The sequence below is a fragment of the Natrix helvetica genome (assembly GCF_964273705.1).
Source record: "Natrix helvetica genome assembly, chromosome: 4".
NCBI lineage: Eukaryota > Metazoa > Chordata > Lepidosauria > Squamata > Natricidae > Natrix > Natrix helvetica.
Genome location: NC_138550.1, coordinates 64697678 through 64720879, shown reverse-complemented (window position 1 = coordinate 64720879; position 23202 = coordinate 64697678). Strand labels below are relative to the sequence as shown.

Sequence of the window (23202 nt, the reverse complement as noted above, 5' to 3'; positions counted from 1 at the left end):
TTGTGTCCTACGCTGGCTTAGAAAAAATCATAACACTATTTTCTAAATTTCATCTAGAGGCATCATATCAAGCTACTATATCCTTCTTTCCCCAGACTTTACACTGTGGCAAGATAAAACACAGCAGCATCAGACTTTTATCTATGACTGGTAATAGAATTCCAGAATTTCTGGTAATAAATAGATATTTCATGAATTATTCTGTTAAGAAAAAGGCCAGGATTTTTTGATGCAAATTATATATTAAACATTAATTTCTTCCTTGGAATCCTGGAGTGTGCCAGGCCTTGAAATAAGTCTGTGTCATATCTTATTGTGAACACCATTGGACGATCATTTTTTTTCATTTTTTTAATCAGTTAACAGACACAGCTTGTTACAAACTACTCTCAGCCAGAAACTAGATTAATAATCCCACAAAGTGCTTAAATTCTATTTTTATGGCATTTCTCCTTTTTCTTTAAATAGATAGATTAACACAGTTGGAAGGGACTTTTGTGGTCTAACACACACACACACACACACACACACACACCGCTCAAGAAGGAGATCATAAACCATTTTTGACAAATGGCAGTCCAATCTCTTCTTGAAAGTCTCAAGTGATGAAGCTCCCACAACTTCCAAATGCAAGCTGTTCCATTGGTTGATTGTTCTCACTGTCAGAATTTTCCTTCTTATTTCTAGATTGAATCTCTCTTTGATCAGTTTCCATCCATTATTCCTTGTCCAGCCTTCAGGTGCTTTGGAAAATAGCTTCACCCCCCCACTTCTCGGTGGCAGCTCCTCAAATATTAGAACACTGCTATCATGTCTCTCCTGGTCCTTCTCACTAGACTAGCCATGCCCAGTTCCTATAACTGTTCTTCCTATGTTTTAGTCTCAGTCCCCTAATCATCCTGATTGCTCTCCTCTGCACTTTTTCTAGAGTCTCAACATATTTTTATAGTGTGGTGACAAAAACTGGACGCAGTGCTCCAGGTGTGGTCTTACTGAGGCGTTACAGAGTAGTATTAGTATCTCACTTGATCTTGATTCTATCCCTCTGTTAATGCAGTTTAGGATTGCATTGGCTTTTTTGGCTGCTGTTGCATACTGCTGACTCATATTTAGCTGGTTGTCCACTAAGACTCCAAGATCCCTCTCACAATCATTGCTATTAAGCCTGGTTTCACCCAGTTTATATGTGTACTTTTGGTTTTTCTTACCTAAGTGTAGGACTTTATGTTTCTCTACATTAAATTTCATTTTGTTAGATAGGGCCCAGTGTTCAAGTCTGTCAAGATCCATCTAGATCTTGAGCCTATCTTCTAGGCTCAAGCTAATAGTTGTTAACTATTCCTGCCAGTTTAGTATCATCTGCAAATTTGGTAAGTTCCCCTTCTATTCCCTCATCTAAATCATTTATGAAGATATTGAAGAGTATTGGGCCTAAGACAGAACCTTGTGGTACTCCACTGATTACTTCTCTCCATGTAGACTTAGACCCATTAAGTACAATTTAAATACTCATTGAGTGCAGTTTGTCAGCCAGTTGCGAATCCATCTGGTGGTGAAGCTATCTGTCCCACTTTTTTATAGCTTATGAAGAAGTAGATTGTGGTCGAATGGTTTGCTGAAGTCTAAGTATATTATGTCCACAATATTTCGCTGGTCTACTAATTTAGTCACTATGTTGAAGAATAAAATAAGATTTTTTTGGCATGATCTGTTTAACAAACCTGTGCTGGCTACTAGTTTTTACTTCACTCATTTCTAGGTGTTGGCAGGTGTTGTAGCCCAGTCAGATCTGGTTGAGCTGCTGATGGACTCAGATAGCGAGGAACCATATAAGTCTGCCCTGGACGATGTGGAGGACCCTGTGCAGGGTTCAGACTCAGAGCAGGCACCAGAGAGGCTGGTTGGCCACCAGGAGGCGCCTGAGGCATGGAACAGTGGGGAGGATAAAAGGCAGTTTGTCCCTGATGCTAGATTTAGAAGGGCTGAGAAACGGAAGCAGCCCCTCCCAAGAGAGATTATAGGTGAGGCGTTGGGAGGGGACATTTGCAGGAAACAACCGTTTGAATTGGTAGTCAAGAAAATCTATGTATTCTAGCCGTGTCTGCTCGTTTGGACTATCTGCGTTGCTTCATTTGAATTATCTGGGTTGCTCTATTGAATGTGAGTTGTCTGGGCCCTCAGCCAAAGGATTCGTTATCTCAGTAATTAAACAGTGGCAAACAGCCAAGCCTGTGTTCTGTTTTCTTCACAGGCGTGGAGAGGGGGGTCAGAACAGCAGGTCTGTTTTTTTATTATCTTTTCCAGTATCTTCCTGGGTATTGCTTTTAGGCTGATCGGTCTGTTTTTCCCCCTTTTTTGAAGATGGGAACCACATCAACTCTTTTCCAGTCCTCTGGTAGTTCCCCGGTGCTCCAGGATTTTTGAAAGATGCGGTGCAGTTCTGAGATGACATCTGCTAGCTCCTTTAGAACTGTGGGATGTAATCTGTCAGGTCCTGGTGATTTGTATTCATCAAGATCAAACAGGTCTTCTCTTACCATTTTTTTGCTTCTTTTTGTGTGAAGACTAATGCAAAGAATGTTAAGCAGCTCTGCTTTCTCTCTGTTGCCTGTTACTTCCATGCTATCTTATCTCCCTTGCTTTGTTATTTGCCTTGCTTTCTAGGGGTTTTTGCTTGGAATTAGGTCCTGGAGACCCTAAAGACTGGTCACTCTCCCCCCTCAATTTTAGTTTTAATCCCTCCTGATAAATTGAGCCAGTCATTTCCCAAAAACATTCTTCCCAGTCTTTGTGAGGTGCAACCCTTCCCTTGCCAAAAGCTTATCTTGGAGGTAGTATAGACCATGGTCCAGGAATCCAAAGTTTTTTGGTGACACCTTTAGCCAGTGGTTCACTTCTAGAATTCTTTGTTCTCTTACTGAATCTTGTCCTTTCATTGGCAGTCACATCTTTGATTTTAGCTTCAGGGAAGCAACATACCTCTCTGAATTGACTCTCTGATCTACAGACGGCAGATTCTGTTCCAGTGGTGGGTTCCCTCGTTCAGCTGAACCAGTAGTAACTTGGCAGCCTGGGTCACTGGAAGTGGCAGTGAGGCTGCATCAGAGTGGGTTGGTTTGGACAGGGTTTTTTTCTATGAGTGAAATGTTTCCATCTGTCTTCTTCCTCTAAGGGGTCAACTCTTTTAGAAGTTGTTTGGTCATTGTTATGTTCAATTTGGGCACATTCTTTTTGCAAGGTTTGGAGTTCTCATTTTGTAGTCGTGTTTCAGAGTGGTTAGAGTTTCCTCTAGACCTTTTACTTTTTCTTCTAATAACTTGATTAATTTACATTTGGTACATATGTATTTTAGATATTCTATGGGCATAAGTACATACATGGAACATGTTCTGCAGATCACAATAGTATCAGTTCCTTCTTCCATGAGTGGATTTTAAAAAAATTGAGAGTGAAGTGTAGAGGGGTTTACCACAGATTTTTAAAAGGAAAAATGTCCAATTTGGAATACAGATATTCTAAAATATAATTTAAAATTAAAATTTGAGGGACTAAAGTCTAGCTAAAAGTTTAAGGTTCTAACATTTAAAGAATGCCTAGTTTAAGGATTTAAAGTTATATAGTTCAAATTGTCTAGTTTAAAAATTTAAGGTTCTAGCAGATCATCTAATTTTTAAAGTGTTGAATGGGCTTAAATGTGAGGTTTGTTCTTAGCCTGTACTGGAATGTTCTTTGATTGTCTCTTCCTTCTTGTTATCCTTTCCCTCCCTGCTTTCTTGTGGGTTTGATTTATCTCTTACTTCTCTGCCTTTATACGTTCCGCACTAGCTATTGTCTAGCATAACCTTTTATCTCTATGGTAAACTACTATCATTTTCTTAGAGGCCCCAAATTCCTATTATGAGGGAATGGTGTTTATACTTTTCCTTTACTCCTTTTAATTAATTATCACTTCCTGCACATAAGAATCTAGAAAATACTCAGTAGCTCTCATGGCTCAGAGTCTGAATCTAAGAAAACTGCTCCAGCTAAACCTGTGTAATGTCAGGAGACACCAAGCAAAGAATCACATGAAGCTGATTTAAAAAAGCATTACTTGGACAGTTGGTGCAGTCAGATAAAGATGATGTAAGGCCTCCAAATCCAACAAGTACAGTAGAAAGGCATTCTATGAGGCTTCTTGCTAAGTAAAGACCCAATATCTTGATTAGTGACAACTGGCTACAATTTGATTTAAAAGGCAGCCATGAACCATATTCCTCTTTCTGGAAATAATATCTGAGTTCTGGCTGTTGTGTGACATTCCTATGAAATCCTATTTCATGTATCAAACCTTGAACCTCTAAAGCAGTGTTTCTCAAACTTGGCGACTTTAAGTCCTGTGGACTTCAACTCCCAGAATCCCCCAGCCAGCATAGCTGGCTGGGGAATTCTGGGAGTTGAAGTCCACAGGACTTAAAGTCGCCAAGTTTGAGAAACACTGCTCTAAAGTCTGGACTGGGTTACAAACCTGACACAGCTCTTACAATCTTGGACTGATTTTGGAGTATTTTTGTGTGCATTCCTTTTGAAAGCAAATCATTCAGACAAGCCTGCCAGATATTTTGGTTTGGTTTCCATGCTTTGTCTGTGGTTATCTCTTGGACCTTAAATATGCCATGAGCTACCATAGCAACAATGCCTGAATCAGTATTTGAAATCTGAGGAAGAACGATACCTTATTTTAGAGTGTCCCTTTCCAGGGTATGCTTGTGCATTCAGGTAGCCCTCAATGTACAGCCATAATGGAGCCTGCCCAGAGGTGGGTTCCTACTGGTTTGGCCCAGTAGGTAGTAACTCGGCCGGCCAAGCCTCCGAACCGGTTCTATTGGTTGCCATCTTGGTTTTTGCTTCTGCTCATGCACAGAATAATTTTTTACCTACTGAGCATACACACATGGAGATTTTACAGTATCCTTCCCCTATCACACCCACCAAGCCATGCCCATAGAACCGGTAGTAAAAAAAATTGAATCCCACCACTGAATTAGTCTGTAGAGCAACACCTACTTCCCATTTGTATGCCAGTCACTTCCACTAAGTGACCAATTGTAGGTGAGGATTATGTGTACCTAGTTTTTAAAGAAAAAATGGGTCAGGCACAAGACAAAATGAACTGATTATAATGACAAATACATGTATGAGTGAGTCTGGGAAGTTTGTAAATAAGTGCCTTGGTTACAAAGTTATTTTTTTCAGCACTATTTTAACTTTGAGTGGTTGCTACATGAGGCAGTTTGTAAGTGAGGTCTGTCTATATTAAACTATAATCAAACAAGGGGTGAAATGCTACCGGTTTGGGCTGGTTCGCCCGAAGATGTAGTAAAAATGTTACTGGTTTGCCCAAACTAGTACTAGAATTTTTCTAAAAGGAGGAGGAGCTTCCGAGGCAGATGGCGGCTGCCGTGTGAGCTCCGCAAAATTGCGGAGGGGTTTTCCATCTGGGAGAGGTGCTGCCGACCCTCAATGCCATTCTGAGGGTCGTGCTTTGTCAACGACCACCCCCCGACTCTGCCCTGGCTAGGATGGGTCGGGCACGGCGTTTGGGTGGTCAGCTGGCTAGCGGGAAGTTGGAGACACCGAGGACACCAAGGACGCCGAGCGCGGACGGAGCATGAGAGCGCTGAACGCCGAACACCGTTCACCTCTTGCTGTGCGCCTGGGCAGAGAATGGAGCGGAGAAGGAGTTGTGGCAGGAGACGAGGCAAGAGACGAACGGAGGCATGAAGTGGGCGCTCGTCTGGCTGTGGGTGCCCATCTGGCTGGTGAGAGTGTCAGACGTGGAGCGTGGAGCGGAGCGCCAGGCGCTGAGCAGAGAAACGAATGTGAGAGGCGAGAGGCGTGGAGAGGTGGAGAGACGGAAAGATGGCAAGCATGTTGGCGTGTTGGCGTGTTGGTGTGCTAGCCGGGGCGTTGGTCGGAAAGCTGGAGGACTGCCTCGTTGTGTGGAGAGGAGAAGTGGGAAGACCTAAACGAGGCAGCTGGTGGAGGGGGGAGCCGAGTAAAGCACGTCAGAGCAGAGACAATTAGAATGGCAAACCTGAAATCTAGGTTTGAACTTTAGATGTTACCATCGCGTCTTTTGACTTTGCCTTTGCCGTTGCTTTTTAACATCTTTTAACACCTTGCTTTGCCGGCTCCTACACCATCTTGAGACCCTCCCGAGTGAAACCCAGTTAGTCGACTAGCCCACTAACTCACCCTTTCATCTTGGGTAAGGAAAACTTCTTCGACAAACTATGATTTTATGGTACATCTACATCTTCAGCACCTGTAACCAATTAATTTTGCCCCTATGATTTCACTCTTATGCACACGAAGTCGGAATTACTGCGGCTGCGGGAATCCCCTTTCTCGCAGGTTGGCCTCCAGCCCTTTCGAGGGCCCACCTTGAGGACGGGTTTATTAACCCAGAGAGGTGGAGGAAGCGTAAATTAAGGGTTTTTTTTAGTAAAATGTTTTTTAAGAATTTGTAGGGGTTCTGGGGTTGGGGGGCGGGTGGAGGTCAGGAGTGATGACAGAGCCAGGTCACTAGGTGTGGTCACGAGGGGAGGGAGTGGAAGGGAGGAGGAGGGGGAGGATATCGTTCCAATACAGGGCTCTTTGATTCCAACGGTCGTAGGGAGGGGCAGATGCGAGGACAGATCAAGAACTCGTAGTTGGTTGGGAGACCGTGGTTGTTGGTCACACCCGGTCGCTTGTACCAACCCCCGCATACTAGGTGGTCAGGAGCTGCAGACCCAGGGCCTGAGGCTGTTGTTATGCAATGCGAGGTCCGTTGTTAATAAGGCCCCCCTCATTTTCGATCTAATTCTTGAGGGGGAGCCGGACCTCGCAGGAATAACGGAGACCTGGTTGGGCCACGAGGGAGGTTTACCCCTCGTGGAAATGTGCCCTCCAGGTTACCGAGCATTTCACCAGCCCCGGGCCCAGGGAAGGGGTGGTGGGGTAGCAGTGATTATTCGGGAGGACTTAGAGCCGAGGGAGTCCACTGTGCCGCAGACATCCGGGTGTGAGTCCCTTGTCATGAGGTGGGGCCCTGGGAGACAGTTGGGCCTGCTGATAGTATACCTGGCTCCTCGCTATACATCAGCGGCCCTGCCTGAACTCCTCGAGCTGATCGCATCGGTGGCGGTTGAGACCCCCAAACTTTTAGTGATGGGGGATTTTAACCTGCCATCGGTGGGAGAAGCGTCCGGGGGGGGGGGGTTCGGGAGTTCATGGCTTCCATGACAGCCATGGACCTGACTCAATTGATTCAGGGCCCGACACACGAGGGAGGCCACACTTTGGACCTTGTTTTTGTCTCTGGCCAGTGGTTGAGTGATCTGGGAGGAGGGGATTTAACCATCACTCCCCTGTCATGGTCAGATCACTCACTCCTCCGACTTGACTTCCCTGGTGCTACCCCCCGCTGCGGGGAGGCGGAACCGGAAAACACCAGATGGTTCCGCCCCAGGCGCCTGATGGAACCAGATAGGTTCCAGATGGAGCTTGGGCCACCTCCTGTAGCCCTGACCTGCCCCCGGGTAGAGGACCTGGTGGTCGCGTGGAATAATGCGACTACCGGGGCCTTAAACCGGGTGGCGCCTTTGTGGCAATATTATTATTATTATTATTATTATTATTATTATTATTATTATTATTATTATTATTATTATTATTATTATTATTATTACTAAAAAAATGCTTTAAAAAGTAAAAAAAAAGTTTACACATGTGGCACAGTTGATTTTCACACAGCTGATTCAGAACTTTTTTTTTTAATTAGCATTTAAAAAGTTAAAAAAAATCTTGCATCTGTCAGCTGTCAGACAATCACCCGTGTTGGAACTTTTTTTTCTTTTTCAAGGATTTTTTAAACTAAATGACCACTAGATGGCAGCAGAGTTTTTCAGTTTAGATTTTTTCAACAGCTTTATCCCAGGGATATAGAAGGTGCCTTTAGATAAAAGATGGATAAAAAGGATCTTTTTTCATCATCATCACCACCACCACCACAACAACATTGGCTGTACTGAGAATTAGAATAGATTAAAGAGATTAAAAAATTAGAATTAGGGGGAATATAGTTATACGTGCTTTAGTATAACATATCTAAAGTGGATGTTAGAGGTTAAGATTAAATTTTGAAAAAGGATGATATTAGATATGCCTAAGAATAGTGTTATGACTATTAGAAGGATGCAGTAAATATTGATTACATATAATAATACTAGAACGTATTAGAAGAATGTAGTAAATATTGATTAATTGAAAAATGAAGGCATACGTGCTGATATTAATACATATAACAACACTAGACTATGTTCATTTGATTAATAGAGTAATTTTTATTTGTATTAATATTGGTTTAGTACCAAAATGTCCACGCGATGATATTGATGATATTGGTGTATGCTTAAAAATAAAAAAAAGAAGAGACGTGTCTTCCATCACATTTGCACCTGTCATTTTGACTTTTTTGACCTTACTGAGGACACCTTCCCATTGTGGTAAGGCTTGGGGACCCACACCCTCAGTTTTGGGCCCTCTGACTTGGGATTGTAGCCCTACAGCTGGGGGAGTCCTCAAGCCCAGAGCTGCTCTGATTGAGATTCTAACAAAATCAACCTTAATACATCGGCTTGATTGTTTGGCTTGGGGCACGAATCAGTTCTGCCTGCAGGTGTATTTTTTTCTTCAGATCAAATGATTCCTTTCAAGCTACCACTTTTCAAATATGTTTGTTAGGATTCTCTCCCCCCCCCCCCCCCCCGGCCCTGCAGATAATTAAACTGCAATTATTTCACAAATAACCTTAACCAAGTAATTAGATGAAGCAAGATGAGGGAGACGCTCACAGCTTTTGTCACAAACGGTGAGTCTGGCTGCATTTGGGCACTTGATGGAAGACAGCGGAAGAAGTTAAAAAATGCTAAAAAAAGTAAAAATAAAATAAAATTGGCCATGCCTACCCAGTCACCCTCCCCCAAAGTCATGCCACAGAACCAGTAGGGTAAAATTTTGAATTTCACCACTGAATCAAACTTTTATTGTATAACAGCATAATGTAATGTTATGAAATTGACAGTGCTTCTGTTCATATCAGTTGGAGGTCAACTTTAGGTCAATTACTATTTGATGAAAGTAACATTTGTTTTGAACAATCTATAAAAAAGCTATCTAATACCCACCCTTGTGCTCTTCCTGAAGCTTTTGACCAGATGTATTTTTTTGTTTTTATTTTTTATTCCTGACATTGCTTTCATCATGAATTTTGCCTTCTCCCATAACCTTAATATCAGGTCTTTATGGGAAGATAGGAAGTAGAGAACAAGTGCTGCTGTGGATTAATCCTTTGACATTAAAATGTTTACTATTCCAGGTCAAACAACCCATGCTTCATTCAATTGTACAGGTTTATACTTTTGATTGCACACACAGATTATTTTCTGCCTACTGCTCTATTGTGTCTTAGACTGGTTCCACTCTTAGCCAAATGTATTAGATTGGTGCTTATCTTTAAATCTACATTCCATCTTTTTGTGTTAATCAGAATGAAGGATTTTCTGAACAAGTTTGAAATAATTTCTATTAAGAGTTTTTAGGGAGTTCTTAAATCAACTAATTTCTGCCTCTCTCTCCAAGAATTCAGCTTTAATTTGGAAAGTTATAATTTTCCAACTGCTCTGTCTGTCTTCCAATACCATCTTATTCCTGATTGTGGCCAAATATTATTCCATAGTTTGTACAATACATTATAATTTATATTGAAATATTTCCTAAATATTTTGTGTTTATAAATATGTCCATTTAGTTTCTACTTTTTATAAATGCTTTATGTCCTTACTGTCAATAGAATCTTATTTTTTCTTAATTTCATTAGCTATCAGAATTATTTTAACAATATAGTTATTATAATTGGATTCTAACTTTTAGTTTCAAAGCCATAATCATTCCTTATGTATTACTACATTAAATTACTATAGTTTCTCTAGATACAATATTAATGAAAACTTTTCCATAACTGATAGTATTACAATGGGTCTATATATTTCAGATAGACAATTTTATAATTCTGCTATTCCAAATAATAATTTAGTTATTTTATGTAAATTGTATTATATTATATATTTTTATGGCCACATTTCTTAAACATACAATTTTATATATTGTTATATTATTTTGAACCTTTTAAAATTCTAACCAATTGTGTCCTTTTGTTTTGCTGGTCAATGACCAAAATAAAATGAATGAATGAATATCACCACAGCTACAAGTTAGTGGCCTAGTTGATGGTAAAAAGAAATATCTTCTAAGAGCTTATCAGGTAGAACAATGTTTTGTAATCAGGTATTATATACTCTTTCTGGAATAAGCATATACAGACACATATATTATTCCTTCTACTTCTGGAATTCTACAAGTATGGATAGAAGTGATTCTAGATTTTGTTTGTTTGTTTGTTTGTTTTATTGGATTTATATGCCACCCTTCTCCCAAAGGACTCAGGGCGGCGTACAACATTAAAAAACACATATCACAAAAGTTAAAAGGAAATTAGATAAATATCCAAAAAACCAAACCCAATTAATGTGACAATAACATTTAAAAAATTAGATAAAATTAACAGGCCAGATTTAAGAAAGCCAGTTCCATACAATGTCAAGAGTATTGAGGATGGGGATTGAAAAGATACTGTGACAAGCTATTATTTTTCATTTCAACCACTCTCTTTTAAATTCCTAAAAGATTAAGTAAATGTGATTGATAATTTAATTAAGAATTAGTTCAGACTTCCTGTGGTGACGTCATTGTGCTTGGAGTTGAGGAACTGGAGCTCTCCTAACCTCTAACTCTAACTTCTTCGTTTGGGCTCATTCTTGAGTGCTGTGGATCCTGAAGGGACCAGCAGATTAAGGGGGAAACTCTGAAGACTCTGGAGTGATAAGGCAAATCCTCCAGCGGGTAGGAGAAACCCACTAAACGGACGAGGATTTATCCTGCCACTTGGTCAGGACTGGAGCCATGGCGACCGCATAAGAAGGAAGCAGAGAGAGAAATCAGTTGAAATCGAGACATCTGTTACTATTATTGACAACCCAAAGAAGAGGAGGACAATGCGAAATTGGCAGAGAGGGTGAGCTGGGAAGGAGATTTTTCAGATTTTTGCTGAAAAGTTGTAAGAGCAGAATCATTGAGTTGGAATTGACCGCATAAATAACTTGAACTAAAGTGGCCAGAGTGGAAACGAAAACCTGGCATGGACAACAGGAGTAGGACATAGTAACTGCTGAGAAGACTTGGAAAGCACAGAAAGGATTGTTCAACAGTCGGGTTGGTTGGTGACTTTTTTCTTCTTGCTCTTCCTTTTGCTGTTTCGTTTTTCCAAAGAATAGTTGAACTTACAAGTATATGGTATTTATTCTCCTCGGAACTTGGAATGGTACTAGAGACAGTAGAGAGAGAACGGTTTTGGAATGATTAGAGGGCTTCGTTACCCACCCCCCACTATTTTCCTTTGCCGCTGGACTTGTATTAACTGACTGACACTAACAGTGATACTGAAGAGAGGGTGACACCTAGTGGATCAAAAATTTGAACTGTGAAGTCTGATGCAAGAAAACTAACGGTGACATAAGCTGATATATATACATAGAGAGAAACTAATTTCTAGAATTGAATACCTATATAACTGATACAATTGAGAGACACCTATTTGTATAAGATAACAGTGTGATATATAACTCTAGGATATATAATAATTAAGGATCAAAAATAGAATAAAATAATACATAGGAATGTTTAGATATTGAAACGTGATATTAAGGAAGGTTAATTATTGCTAAATATTGAGATATATAATTATTGATACTATTGATATTGCTGATAAAGTAGAAGTAAAGTAGAATTTATATGCAATTGTGGGCGAGGATAAATAGGGGGATAAGTATGGCAACTTCAGTAAAGTTAGTGAAAAAAACCACACCCAATATGATTTTACCAATACCCCCCCTCCTCAAATCAAAGATCAATTGAGAGCGCATTGGGACTGGAGAAAGGCGGAATGATGGCAGGAACAACAGGACCAGCACCATCAATGCAGACTATGCAATTGATGCTCCAGATGATACAAGATGAAAAACCAAGAAGTGATGGCTACAAATCATGAAGAGACAAGGAGGAATCATAAAGAAATGAAAAATGAAATGGGAGAATTGAAAGAAAATATTAAAACCGTGGATGACAAAATTGAAAGGATACAGAATGCCTTAGCAATCAACGAACAGAAAATCCAGAACATCGAAACAAAAATAGAACAAACAGATCAGAAGATGGAAAAAATGGAGCTGGAATATAGACAAGTTAATAAAGAATTAAAGTTATCAATAATCCAACTTGAAAATGAAAGAGCTGCATTCTATTTAAGATTCCAAAACATACCAGAAGAGAAGGAGGAAGACCTGAAAGGAAAAATGATCAGAATCTTCACTGAAATTCTACAGAGAAAAGAACAAGAGTTGAGAGGGGACATCAATGAAGCTTACCATGTGCATACTAATTATGCCAGAAGACATAGGCTCCCGAGAGAAGTGCATGTAAGATTTGCCCAAAAACAACTAGAGATGAAGTATACAAAAAAACCAGAGAAGGAACGATTACATACCAGGGAAAAGAGTTGATCACGCTTAAACAGATTCCAAGAAGAATTCGTGAATGACATAGACAATACCAATTTTTAACAAATCAGTTAAATAAAAACAAAATAATGTACAAATGGTTGGTACCAGAAGGGGTACTGGTGTCTTGGCAAGGAAAAAGGTATATGATAGAGAATATAAAAGAAGCACAGGAATTCTATGAGAAATACTGCACAGAGGAAGAAGAACAAGGAAGTAAAGAGGATCTAGAAAGTAGAAGTCAAGAGGAAGAAACATCAGAAGACAAGGAAAGAAGCAGGAAATAAGAACAGAGGCAAGAAAGAGAGAGAGCAGAAAAGGAGGGCGCGAGAGGGAAAAGTCAGATACAAACCAGAAGCAACAAAAAACACCCCATCTAAAGATGGACCAGGAAATAACTATTTCGATAAACTTGAATGGACTGAACGCACCAAAAAAAGAGCGCAGATGTTTAATAAACTGAAGGTAGATATAATCTGTATATAGGAAGTGCATATTAAAAGGGAACATAGGAATTTACTGGAAAAGAAAAAACTAGGGAAATTATATACAGCACTAGCAGATAAAAAAAAGAGGGATAGCAACCTATATAAAGGAAAAAAATAAACTCCAAAGAAGTCTACTCTGATGAAGGCAGGATGCTAATGATTGAATTAGAGACAACAGAAAAACCGACATTATTAATAGTCATATATGCACCAAATCAGAAACAAGAGGAATTCTATAGGAAATTACACAACAAAATAAACAAATTAGAATATGAAAATATTTGCTTAATTGGGGATTATAATGCAATAGTGGATTAAAAAGTGGACTATGAAAGCAAAAAGAAAAAATACGCTACCCAAATCCTTTTTTGAGATGGCAATGGAATATAAATTACATGATATTTGGAGAGAAAGGCACAAAACAAGAAAGCAATATACCTTTTATTTGAACCCCCACCAGTCCCTATCAAGAATTGACATAGCTTGGATTTCATCTGGTCTACGTAATCAAGTAGACGAAATTGAAATAGAAGCAAATGAGTGGGCAGATCATAATCCAATAAAATTTAGATGGAAAGGTCAAAGAAGAAGAAAAAGATGGATGATGAATTCAAATATTGTAAATGAAATAGAATACACTCAAATGCTGAAGAAAGAATTAAAACTATTTTTTAGAATAAATAAAAAAGAAGACACCTCAATTCAAAATCTCTGGGACATTATGAAAGCTTACACAAGAGACCTTACGATTGCCTACATGGCGAGAAAAACTAGAAAACAAAAAGAGCAACAAGAATGTATGCAAAAGGAACTTATGGAAGCCAAAGATGAACTACAGAAAGACCCAAAGAATAAAATTAAAAAAGAAAAAAGAGAGATGATAAAACATAAGATCAACTTAATAACTCAAAAGGAATTAGCACAGAAAATTAAAGCGGCCAGACAAAATTACTTTGAACAAGCCAACAAACCTGGATGTTATTGGCCTGTTCAATAACAGTGGAATTAGTCTTGAAAAACCAGAAAAATAATAAAATCCCAGGACCAGATGGAATACTGGTGGAGCTATACAAATATAATAAAATAATATTGGGAGAGCTAGGAGTGGAAATGTTTAATGAAGTTTTAGGAAAAGCCAAGATACCTGAATCATGGACAGAAGCAATAATATCGCTAATCCCAAAAGACGAAACCAGCCTACAAGAAATTCAAAATTACAGGCCAATTTCTTTACTAAACTCCAATTATAAAATATTTGCAGCAATTATGGCAGGAAGAATTAAACAGGTTTTAAATGAGTGAATACACCCAGACCAAAATGGATATTTACCTCACAGAAACGTTAAAAATAATACGAGAATCATCCTAGATATAAGTAGAGTATTACCTGGCACATCCAGAAAAACAAATGGTACTGGTTTTCCTTGATGCACAAAAAGCATTTGACAACGTAATCTGGAAATTTATAATAACACTATTGGATGAGATGAAATTCGGAGAAAAATTTATAAAAATGATAGAAGGATTTTATAAGTCAGACAGCCAAAGTTCTGATGAATGGAGAATTAACAGAGAAGATTGAAATAAAAAAAGTTGTCAGACAGGGATGCCCCTTCTCTCCTTTGCTGTTTATATTAACTTTTGAAATTTTATTAAATGAATTTTGGAAGGACCAGGGAATAAAAGGTTTAAGACTCAAAAATGAAGAATATAAGGCCCAAGCCTATGCTGATGACTTAGTATTTGTTCTAGAGGACCCATTAGAATCCAGCCTGACATTAATTCAAAAATTAGAAGAATATGGCGAAGTGGCAGGACTAAAGATCAATAAAGACAAAACAAAAATGATAACCAAGAACATGACAAAAAAGCAAGAAGAGGAACTGGAAGTAGCAACCAGAATGCAAATAACTAGGAAAGTGAAATACTTGGGGATCTGGGTGTTGGCAAAATATTACACAATTAAAGACGATAATTATAATAAATTAGTGATACAAATAAAAAAAGATTTAGAAAATTGGAAAAATATTTAGCTATCACTCATGCAGGGACGTGCGGTCAGGGGAGGCAGGAGAGGCAGAGCCTCACCTCTCATCATGAAATAATAATATATAAAATAATAATATCCACGAGGGTCCATGAGGGAGTTTCATATATATATAAGAGGAAGAGGAGGGAGGAGGAGGAGCGCGCGCGGGGTGGTGCCAGCTGGGCAACCGGCGGAGGCAGGAGGGTTCTCGGAAGCGCCAATAACCTTCCTGCCTCCGCTGTACTTTGCGCGCTCCTCGCGACTGCAATCGACGTCCAAAAGTGGCAGGGGCTTGATGACGTCGCAGCTGCCATGTGCGGACAGACAGAAGTAGCCAGAGTGGCGCCAAGGCAGTCCGGTGGACAAGCGACCGAGGATCAGGCAGCCTGATCCTCCATCGCTTGCTTGCTCGCTCTTTCGTCCGCTCGGACCCCTCGGCGCCACTCTGGTTACCTCCGGCCGGCCGCGCCCAGCAGCGACGTCGGCGACGTCATCAAGACGAAGTGGCTTGGAGGCGAAGTGCTTTTCAGTGCTTTTCAGTGCTTTTCTGTGCGTCTGGTGTTTAGGTAGATAGCCGGATGTCCTAAACGCCAGACACACAGAAAAGCAGCTGCTGTTGAGGATCGCAGAGCGCAAGCCGGCGGAGCGTGCTCAGGAAGGTGGGGAATGGGATCACGTGTGCTGATCCCATTCCTCGCCTTCCTGAGCGAGCTCCGCCGGCTCGCGCTCCATGATCTCCAACAGCAGCTGCTTTTCTGTGCGTCTGGCGTTTAGGACATCTACCTAAACGCCAGACGGACAGAAAAGCACAGAAAAGCAGCTGCTGTTGGGGATCGCGGAGCGCGAGCCGGCGGAGCGCGCTCAGGAAGGCGGGGAATGGGATCATGTGTGTTGATCCCATTCCCCGCCTTCCTGAGCGCGTTCCGCCGGCTCGTGCTCCGCGATATCCAACAGCAGCTGCTTTTCTGTGCTTTTCTGTCCGTCTGGCGTTTAGGTAGATGTCCTAAACGCCAGACGCACAGAAAAGCAGCTGCTGTTGGGGATCGCGGAGTGCGAGCCGGCGAAGTGCACTCAGGAAGGCGGGGAATGGGATCACGTGTTCAGAGATGAAAATGTCAATACAGAAAAAAAAGCAACTGGGGAGGTGGGTAGCCGAGAGAGATTGCGAGGCAGAGAGCCCAGACAAATAGGGACCTAGGTAATAAAGCAATAAAGTCCTTTGTTCCAAGACCAGGTTAAGATGTAACACGAGACTTCTCTAAGTGCCACGGAGACAAAGACAAAATGCCAGCAACTTCTGTAGGTGGAGTCAAATTTCAAAGTACATAAAGACAACGGAAGTGTGCCATCTTGCCCTGCCAGCTCCGGGATCCCCAGGCAAAAGTTTTCAAAGTTTTCAAAATACAACAGATCATCACCTCATTTCACAATTGCAGTAAAGGAAATCTGCTTTTTGGTACGAGGGTGATTCCATTCCAAGGCTCCCCCCCCTCCTCCTCTTTTGGGGGCAGGGAGCAAAACAGTTTCAAGCCGCTTGTCCAAGGGGGGGGGAAATCCCCCTCCCTCCAATCACACTTCCCAGCCATGAATTGAAGATCTTTCCAAATAGCTGACAGTCTGTTTATTTTCATTCAATCATCAAAGGGAACGGGGGGAATCTCCATCTCACCGCACAGCAACTGCGTCCTTCGGATCTTGGGTTTCCTCCGGCTGCCTCAACACGAAGACGCCACGCGCCTCCCCTCTTGCCTCCCGGTGCCTAGGGCAATGCGGGGGGCCCCCTGGCCGCCGCCAACACAGGAGATCCCCCGCTACGCTGCCCCCTCGGCAGGAGCCCCTCCAGGGCGTCCTGTGCCCCTCCGATCAAAGGGAAGCCCACCAGGAGTGCGTGGGGCGAGCAAAGCTTGCTCGTCGCGTACCGCAACCGGAACCCGATCTGATGTACTTTTGAAATGATGTCCGATTAAAAGTGCCCTCAGGTTTCCATCCTACATTAAAGGTTGGCCACTCATTCTCACAGAATCCTTTTAGATCCCCAGGGTTGGATTTTGGATCTCCATAATCTCCACTAAAAGCTCTTTTGAAGTTTTTCAACATGCATTGGAGGGGCGTTCGAGTAACACTCCCCCCTCCCATGTTCTATTTCTAACACACTTTCCGCTGACCTGCGGTCCAGGAGACTCACGGTCATCAACAGGAACTGCAGCAGCTTAACCTCCCACACAACCTAGAGCCTCATTAGGATACACCGGTTCCATTTGGAAGGGACGCTATCCCGGGCTCAGGGGGGTGACCGGGCCCCCTCTTCCACTCCTAACCAAGTGGGTCTACAATTCCCTCGATATTTGCCTGCAGGCATCTTCTTTCTCAGCCGGCGTAATTTTATTAACTCATCCTGATCCTGGTCAGATTCTTGGATCGGTGGTGTCCTCCGGATGCCCGAGGGAGGTCCTCAGCCCTCTTCCAGAGAAAGATCTCTGTGGCACCTGAAGACGGACGAGATGGCCTTGATGGGGCACCCGTCGGTCCATTCCGTCCTCAGCGAAATATCACTCTAAGTCCTGCCGCGGTTGCCAGAATTGTTGCAGAAAATGACAGACTTAGACTTCTCAGGATACAGGAAGAGTTTATTTGGCAGCCAGGTTCAGAAAGCTAACACGTAGCTAGCATTGGAAATTCTGAATAACCTTCATTATCGAAGCACACGTTCTTATACATTCTCTAAAGCGGTGCAACATGGAAGCACACGTTCTTATACATTCTCAAAAACGGTGCAACACTTATTGGTTATTTTGGGGGGAAAGCCTTATAAGAGGATGGGGGGTCTTACTTCTCCTTTTGTCTTGGGACACAGGTACGGACTATGTGTCTTTATGCAAACTTCAACTGAACTCTGTGGTTTGGACTTTTGACATAGGGATGTTGGCTGGAACATTTTGCGGTTAGAGGCTGATGACATTTCCCTGTCCCTTTAAGCAAGCTTCTAACTGTCCCTTTTATGTCACGTCTTCATTCTTATATTTTTAATCCATATTTTATTCTACTTTATCATGACTGTGTCTTTCTTTCAGTGCTGTGCTGAAGGATTGTTAATTGTTTTTTTTATGCTTTCATGTTTTTTGAATGGATAAACTTTTTTGATCTTGGCTGAACATAATTTTAAAATCCTTGCAAATATCTAAACAATAACATTTTGAATAAATTAGCATTTGAAAAAAGTGGAGTTGGATTTTCTCGTTAAATAACTTATACAGTAATTTGAAATGGAATATAGGTAGTTCTTAACTTACAACAGTTCATTTAGTGACTGTTCAAAGTTACAACAGCACTGAAAAAAAGTGACTTATGATCAGTTTTTGCACTTACAACCCTTCCAGCATCCCCATGATCCCATGATCAAAATTCAGATGTTTGGCAACTGGTTTATATTTATGATTGTTGCGGTGTCCCAGGCAGTGGTGGGATTCAAATTTTTTTTATTACCGGTACTGTGGGCATGGCTTGGTGGGTGTGGCATGGCTTGGTGGGCATGGCAGGGGAAGGATACTGTAAAATCTCCATTTATGCAAAATCCTCATTTCCTCCCAATCAGCTGGGACTCGGGAGGCAGAGAATAAATGGGGGCGGGGCCAGTCAGAGGTGGTTTTCACCAGTTCTCCAAACTACTCAAACTTTCCACTACCAGTTCTCCAGAACTGGTCAGAACCTGCTGAATACCACCTCTGGTCCCAGGGCTAAGTGATAACCTTTTACAACTTTCTGACAAGCAAAGTTAATGGAGAAGCCATCCACTTAACAACTGGGTTATTAACTTAAAAACTGCAGACAAAACTCACTACAAATGTCTCACTTAGCAACAAAAAAGTTGGGCTCAATTGTCGTAAGTCGAGAACTACCTGCATTCTTTTCTTCTGGTCAACAATAGACTGACATAAATGATTAGTTGAGCTCCAAGTATAATGATTAATTAGGAACACTTGTGCTAAATGAAAGTGAGAGATGAACACTTTCACAGCAGAAGTTTTACAATAAAATGTACACCTGTAATGATTTATATAAAGTACTGCTTTGTTCTCTTTACCTTATGGACTAAAAGCAAAATGTTAATTCTACCTGTTCAGGGAACGGAAGATAAATCTCCCCATTGGCTTCTATGAAATACTGTCATTGATCTTATTTTATTTTCTCTTATTTTCTCTTAAAGACCATACAAAATGTATGCCTTCAATATATGAATCTGTTGTGCTTATACATAGAACATGGAATAATAAAAGAATTATCCTCCATAGTTTTTTGTATAAAAATACTCTCTTCTCCCCTTTTAAGGGATTTAATAATATAATGTATCTGGAAATTAACTGCTAAATAAAGATAAAAGTAACTATTGTTGGTGCAAAAGACCTGATTGAAAGACCTCTATCTTTCATTAGATATATCTTGTCTAGCATGCAACCTCTTTTTTTCCTTGAAATGAGTTTTCTAGTGAGTAGAACAATCTAAAAATAGCATTAGCATTATTCTTTTCTGTCACTGGACTTTGTTGGTCTGTGGGTTCTTAATCATTTAAAAGTTTTCCTTATAGCCCCCCCCCCCCGCCCACCCACCCCCGGGATTGTGGGGTGGATGGGGAAGTGGATGGGTAGGGAGATGCATGCATCTCTAGAGTATTTTCTTTCTCCATTAAATTGTATAATATTTTGAGTTAAAGGACATAGCTTTGCTGCCATGTTGTCAAATCATGAGTATGGGCCATCAGAGATTATTGTAGGGCAGGACCAGATGACCCAGTATTTTAATAACTCCCAGCTCAGCATGAATGTGACTTCTGCCTATGATTCCCTTTTTTTTGATAGTGTGTTTCAGTTTGTTCTTGCTCAAGTATCATTGTACGGTTGTCTGCCACATTTAGTTTCTTCCAGGCAAATCTTTCCTCTTCAGTCTACTATTGCCACAGAGTTAGGAATTATTCTTCATCTGGATCAATTTTCCAGTCTGAAGGAACTGTTGACAACGACATCCTGGTAGGAGAATGCATAAGCATTTGCCTGATATGCAAAGAATAGCTGCTTCAAAACCTTGTAGAATGTTTTTATTATCTTTGTTTCCCTGAGTTACATATTCTATTGGACTTTTTAAAAACAAATGTATGATACATTGTTTTAACATTTTCCAGTCACTTGAGTAGTTTTCATTGCAACAAAAACAAACTTAGAAAAAACAACAACTGTTCCTCCCTGTATTGATTGGGGGGGGGAGAGGAGGTGGGGGGAAGAGAGAGAGAGACGGAGGAAGGCATTTTGGAAAATTCTTTTACGCCTCTCTCATTTCACTGGATTTCTATTAATTGTTGGGGGCTAATTGTCCCAGGTGGCTTTGACTTTAGTGAGACTTACTTCCGAGTAAACCAAAATACTAGCTGAATATTTCACACTGTAATCCTAGCATTGATTTTAGTGAGACTTACTTCCGAGTAAACCAACTGTTCCTCCCTGTATTTCTGGGGAGTGGGGAGGAGACAAGGTTTGGGGGGGGGAGAAAGAGAGAGGGAGGAAGGCATTTTGGCAAATTCTTTTACACCTCTCTCCTTTCGCTGGATTTCTATTAATGGTCCTAAAGAATTCCTTCCTTCCACCCCCTCTAGCCAATTGGTTGGGGGCTGACAAGGATATAATTTAAACCCTTTGTAATTAATGATGATGGATCATGGCTTCTCCTTGAAGTATACTTCCTGAATAAGCAAAAATAAACCCGAGGCATGATCTAATAAAAAAACATTTTAATATAAAAGAAAATAAAAATACAAACTTGCTAACTAAATTAATCACATCTTGGCAGAGCTATGTGCCTACCTCCCTTGGCAGGCGAACAAAAGATCAGAAATGAAAGTTAAGAAAGAATGTGTGACCTGTACAGTAAATCATTGCAGATAAGAACTGTGACATGCGCAATAAATCTCAGCACAGCTAGCAAACCAATTAACGCAGTGACAGGGGCTAACTATCCTGGGGGGGGGGGTGGAATACCCAGGACAAACCTTCTTTCTGCGAATGGGTTGTGCCAAACGCAGTGGGATGCAGGGGCTAGTGGCGTATGGGTGGTGGAGTATGGGTAGAGGTGTGTCAGCAGAGGAGATAAGTCAGGGGAAAATCGGTTGAGGAGGAAATGTAGGAGAAGAAAAGTCCTAGATCTATTTATGCATACCTATACACCAATGTACACATATACTCTACACTGCATATTCAGTGAAATGAAATCACAGAAAGGAAGGCAAATTTCATTTTTTTTAGCTCCTGTGGAAAGTTGTGACAACACAGCAGCAGAGAAATTATCCAGTGGTATGTGTGGCTATAGTAGGTTGTACTATTCTTAAGATGGCTTTGAGTCCAACCAGCATTAGCACATGATAGGAAGAGCTTAAGGGCCCAGTGCAGAGATACAGAATGCTTCAACTCAAAACAAATCTGAATTGTGAATTGTACAACACTTAATAGAATACATACAGTAAAAACAGCACAATATCTTATCTATGGTAGGCTTTTCAAAATATAAGGATCACTACGTAAGTTAACAGCAGCAACAACAACTGAAATCATATTACTTACTGGAAAGAAAGTGCTGAGAAGTGGGGCCAAAATCTCTGTGGGCCTCATGCAGCTGCCTGATACGCTCATCAATGGACAACTGGATGGAGAGGAGATTAAGTGTAACAATTAGAAAAAATAATCATTAGTTTCATAGACCTGTACAATCATTATTGCTACAATTTACAAACAGTTCAATCAAAACTTTCATCTGGAGAAGAAAATAATTGATTAAAATGTGAATGAAGCTTTATTTACAAGAATTCTAGTTATATGAATGATACAGAATGAAAATTCATCATGATTTCAATCTTTGGATGGGGAGCATTCTATTTTTATGTTGTAAATAATTTATATAAATTACAAATGAGCAGCATAAACAGATATTGCTTCTTTCATTTATATATAGTTCACATTTAATCTGCATAATGCTGAAGTCTATCAAACCAGATACAATTTCTTTTCTTGTAGTGATAATATTTTCAAAGATTTTTTTAGCTGGGACTATCAAGAAAAAAAACTGTATCTGGTTTGATAGACTTCAACAATATGCAGATAAAATGTGAACCATATATACAGTAAATGAAAGAAACAATATCTGTTTAAGCTGCTTATTTATAATAAATGTATATAAATTATTTACAACATAAAAATAGAATGCTCCTCATCCAATGGGTGAAATCGTGATGAATTTTCATTCTGCATTATTCATATAGCTAGAATTCTTGTAAATGTGAGATTCAGGATTTTAATCAAATATTTTGATTAAATATGCATATTAATCTATTATGGATTTTTTTTTGAAAATTGTTGCTTATTTTGGGGAGTATATTGTTTATATTCCACCACTAGCTGTATTTGTATGGGTAGTTTCCAGTTTAGTTTGTACACAGCCCACTCCTGATCAGTTAGTACAAATATCATTCAGTTCAGGTAGCAAAAAATATGGCTTGATGATTATTCATAAAATAACAGAAAAAGTAAAAGTTAACTAGTGATATATGACAAAAACTAAACAAAAAGTAGGGAGACAGATATATGAAAAAATGTACTGTAAGAGATAAAAAGAAAAAGATCATAATAATAACAGAATAACAGAGTTGGAAGGGAACCTTGTAGGTAATCTAGTCCAACCGGGAGACTCTATACTATTTCTGACAAATGGCAGTCCAGTCTCTTCTTGAAAGCTTCCAGGGTAAAGTTCACACAACTTCCAAAGGCAAGCTGTTCCATTGGTTGATTGATCTCACTGTCAGAAAAATTGTCTTTATTTCTAGGTTGAAACTCCCTGTCAGGGTGTGAATTCTGCACTGAATTAATGAGGTGTGAATCGTGGAATTAACTTGTAGTATACTTTTGAAATAAGCAAAAATAAAACCCGAGGCATAATCTAATAAAAGAACTTT

General features: G+C 40.3%; 1 protein-coding gene across 2 annotated transcripts in view; it reads right to left on the bottom strand.

The window, feature by feature from the left end:
* DMD (dystrophin) overlaps window positions 1-23202 on the bottom strand; it is a 1188090-nt gene that overhangs the window by 245594 nt on the left and 919294 nt on the right. For both annotated transcript variants that reach the window (XM_081951523.1, XM_081951524.1), the window contains exon 60: window positions 21818-21896. In XM_081951523.1, the coding sequence (XP_081807649.1) occupies window positions 21818-21896 (79 nt within the window). The remainder of the gene's footprint in view (window positions 1-21817; window positions 21897-23202) is intronic.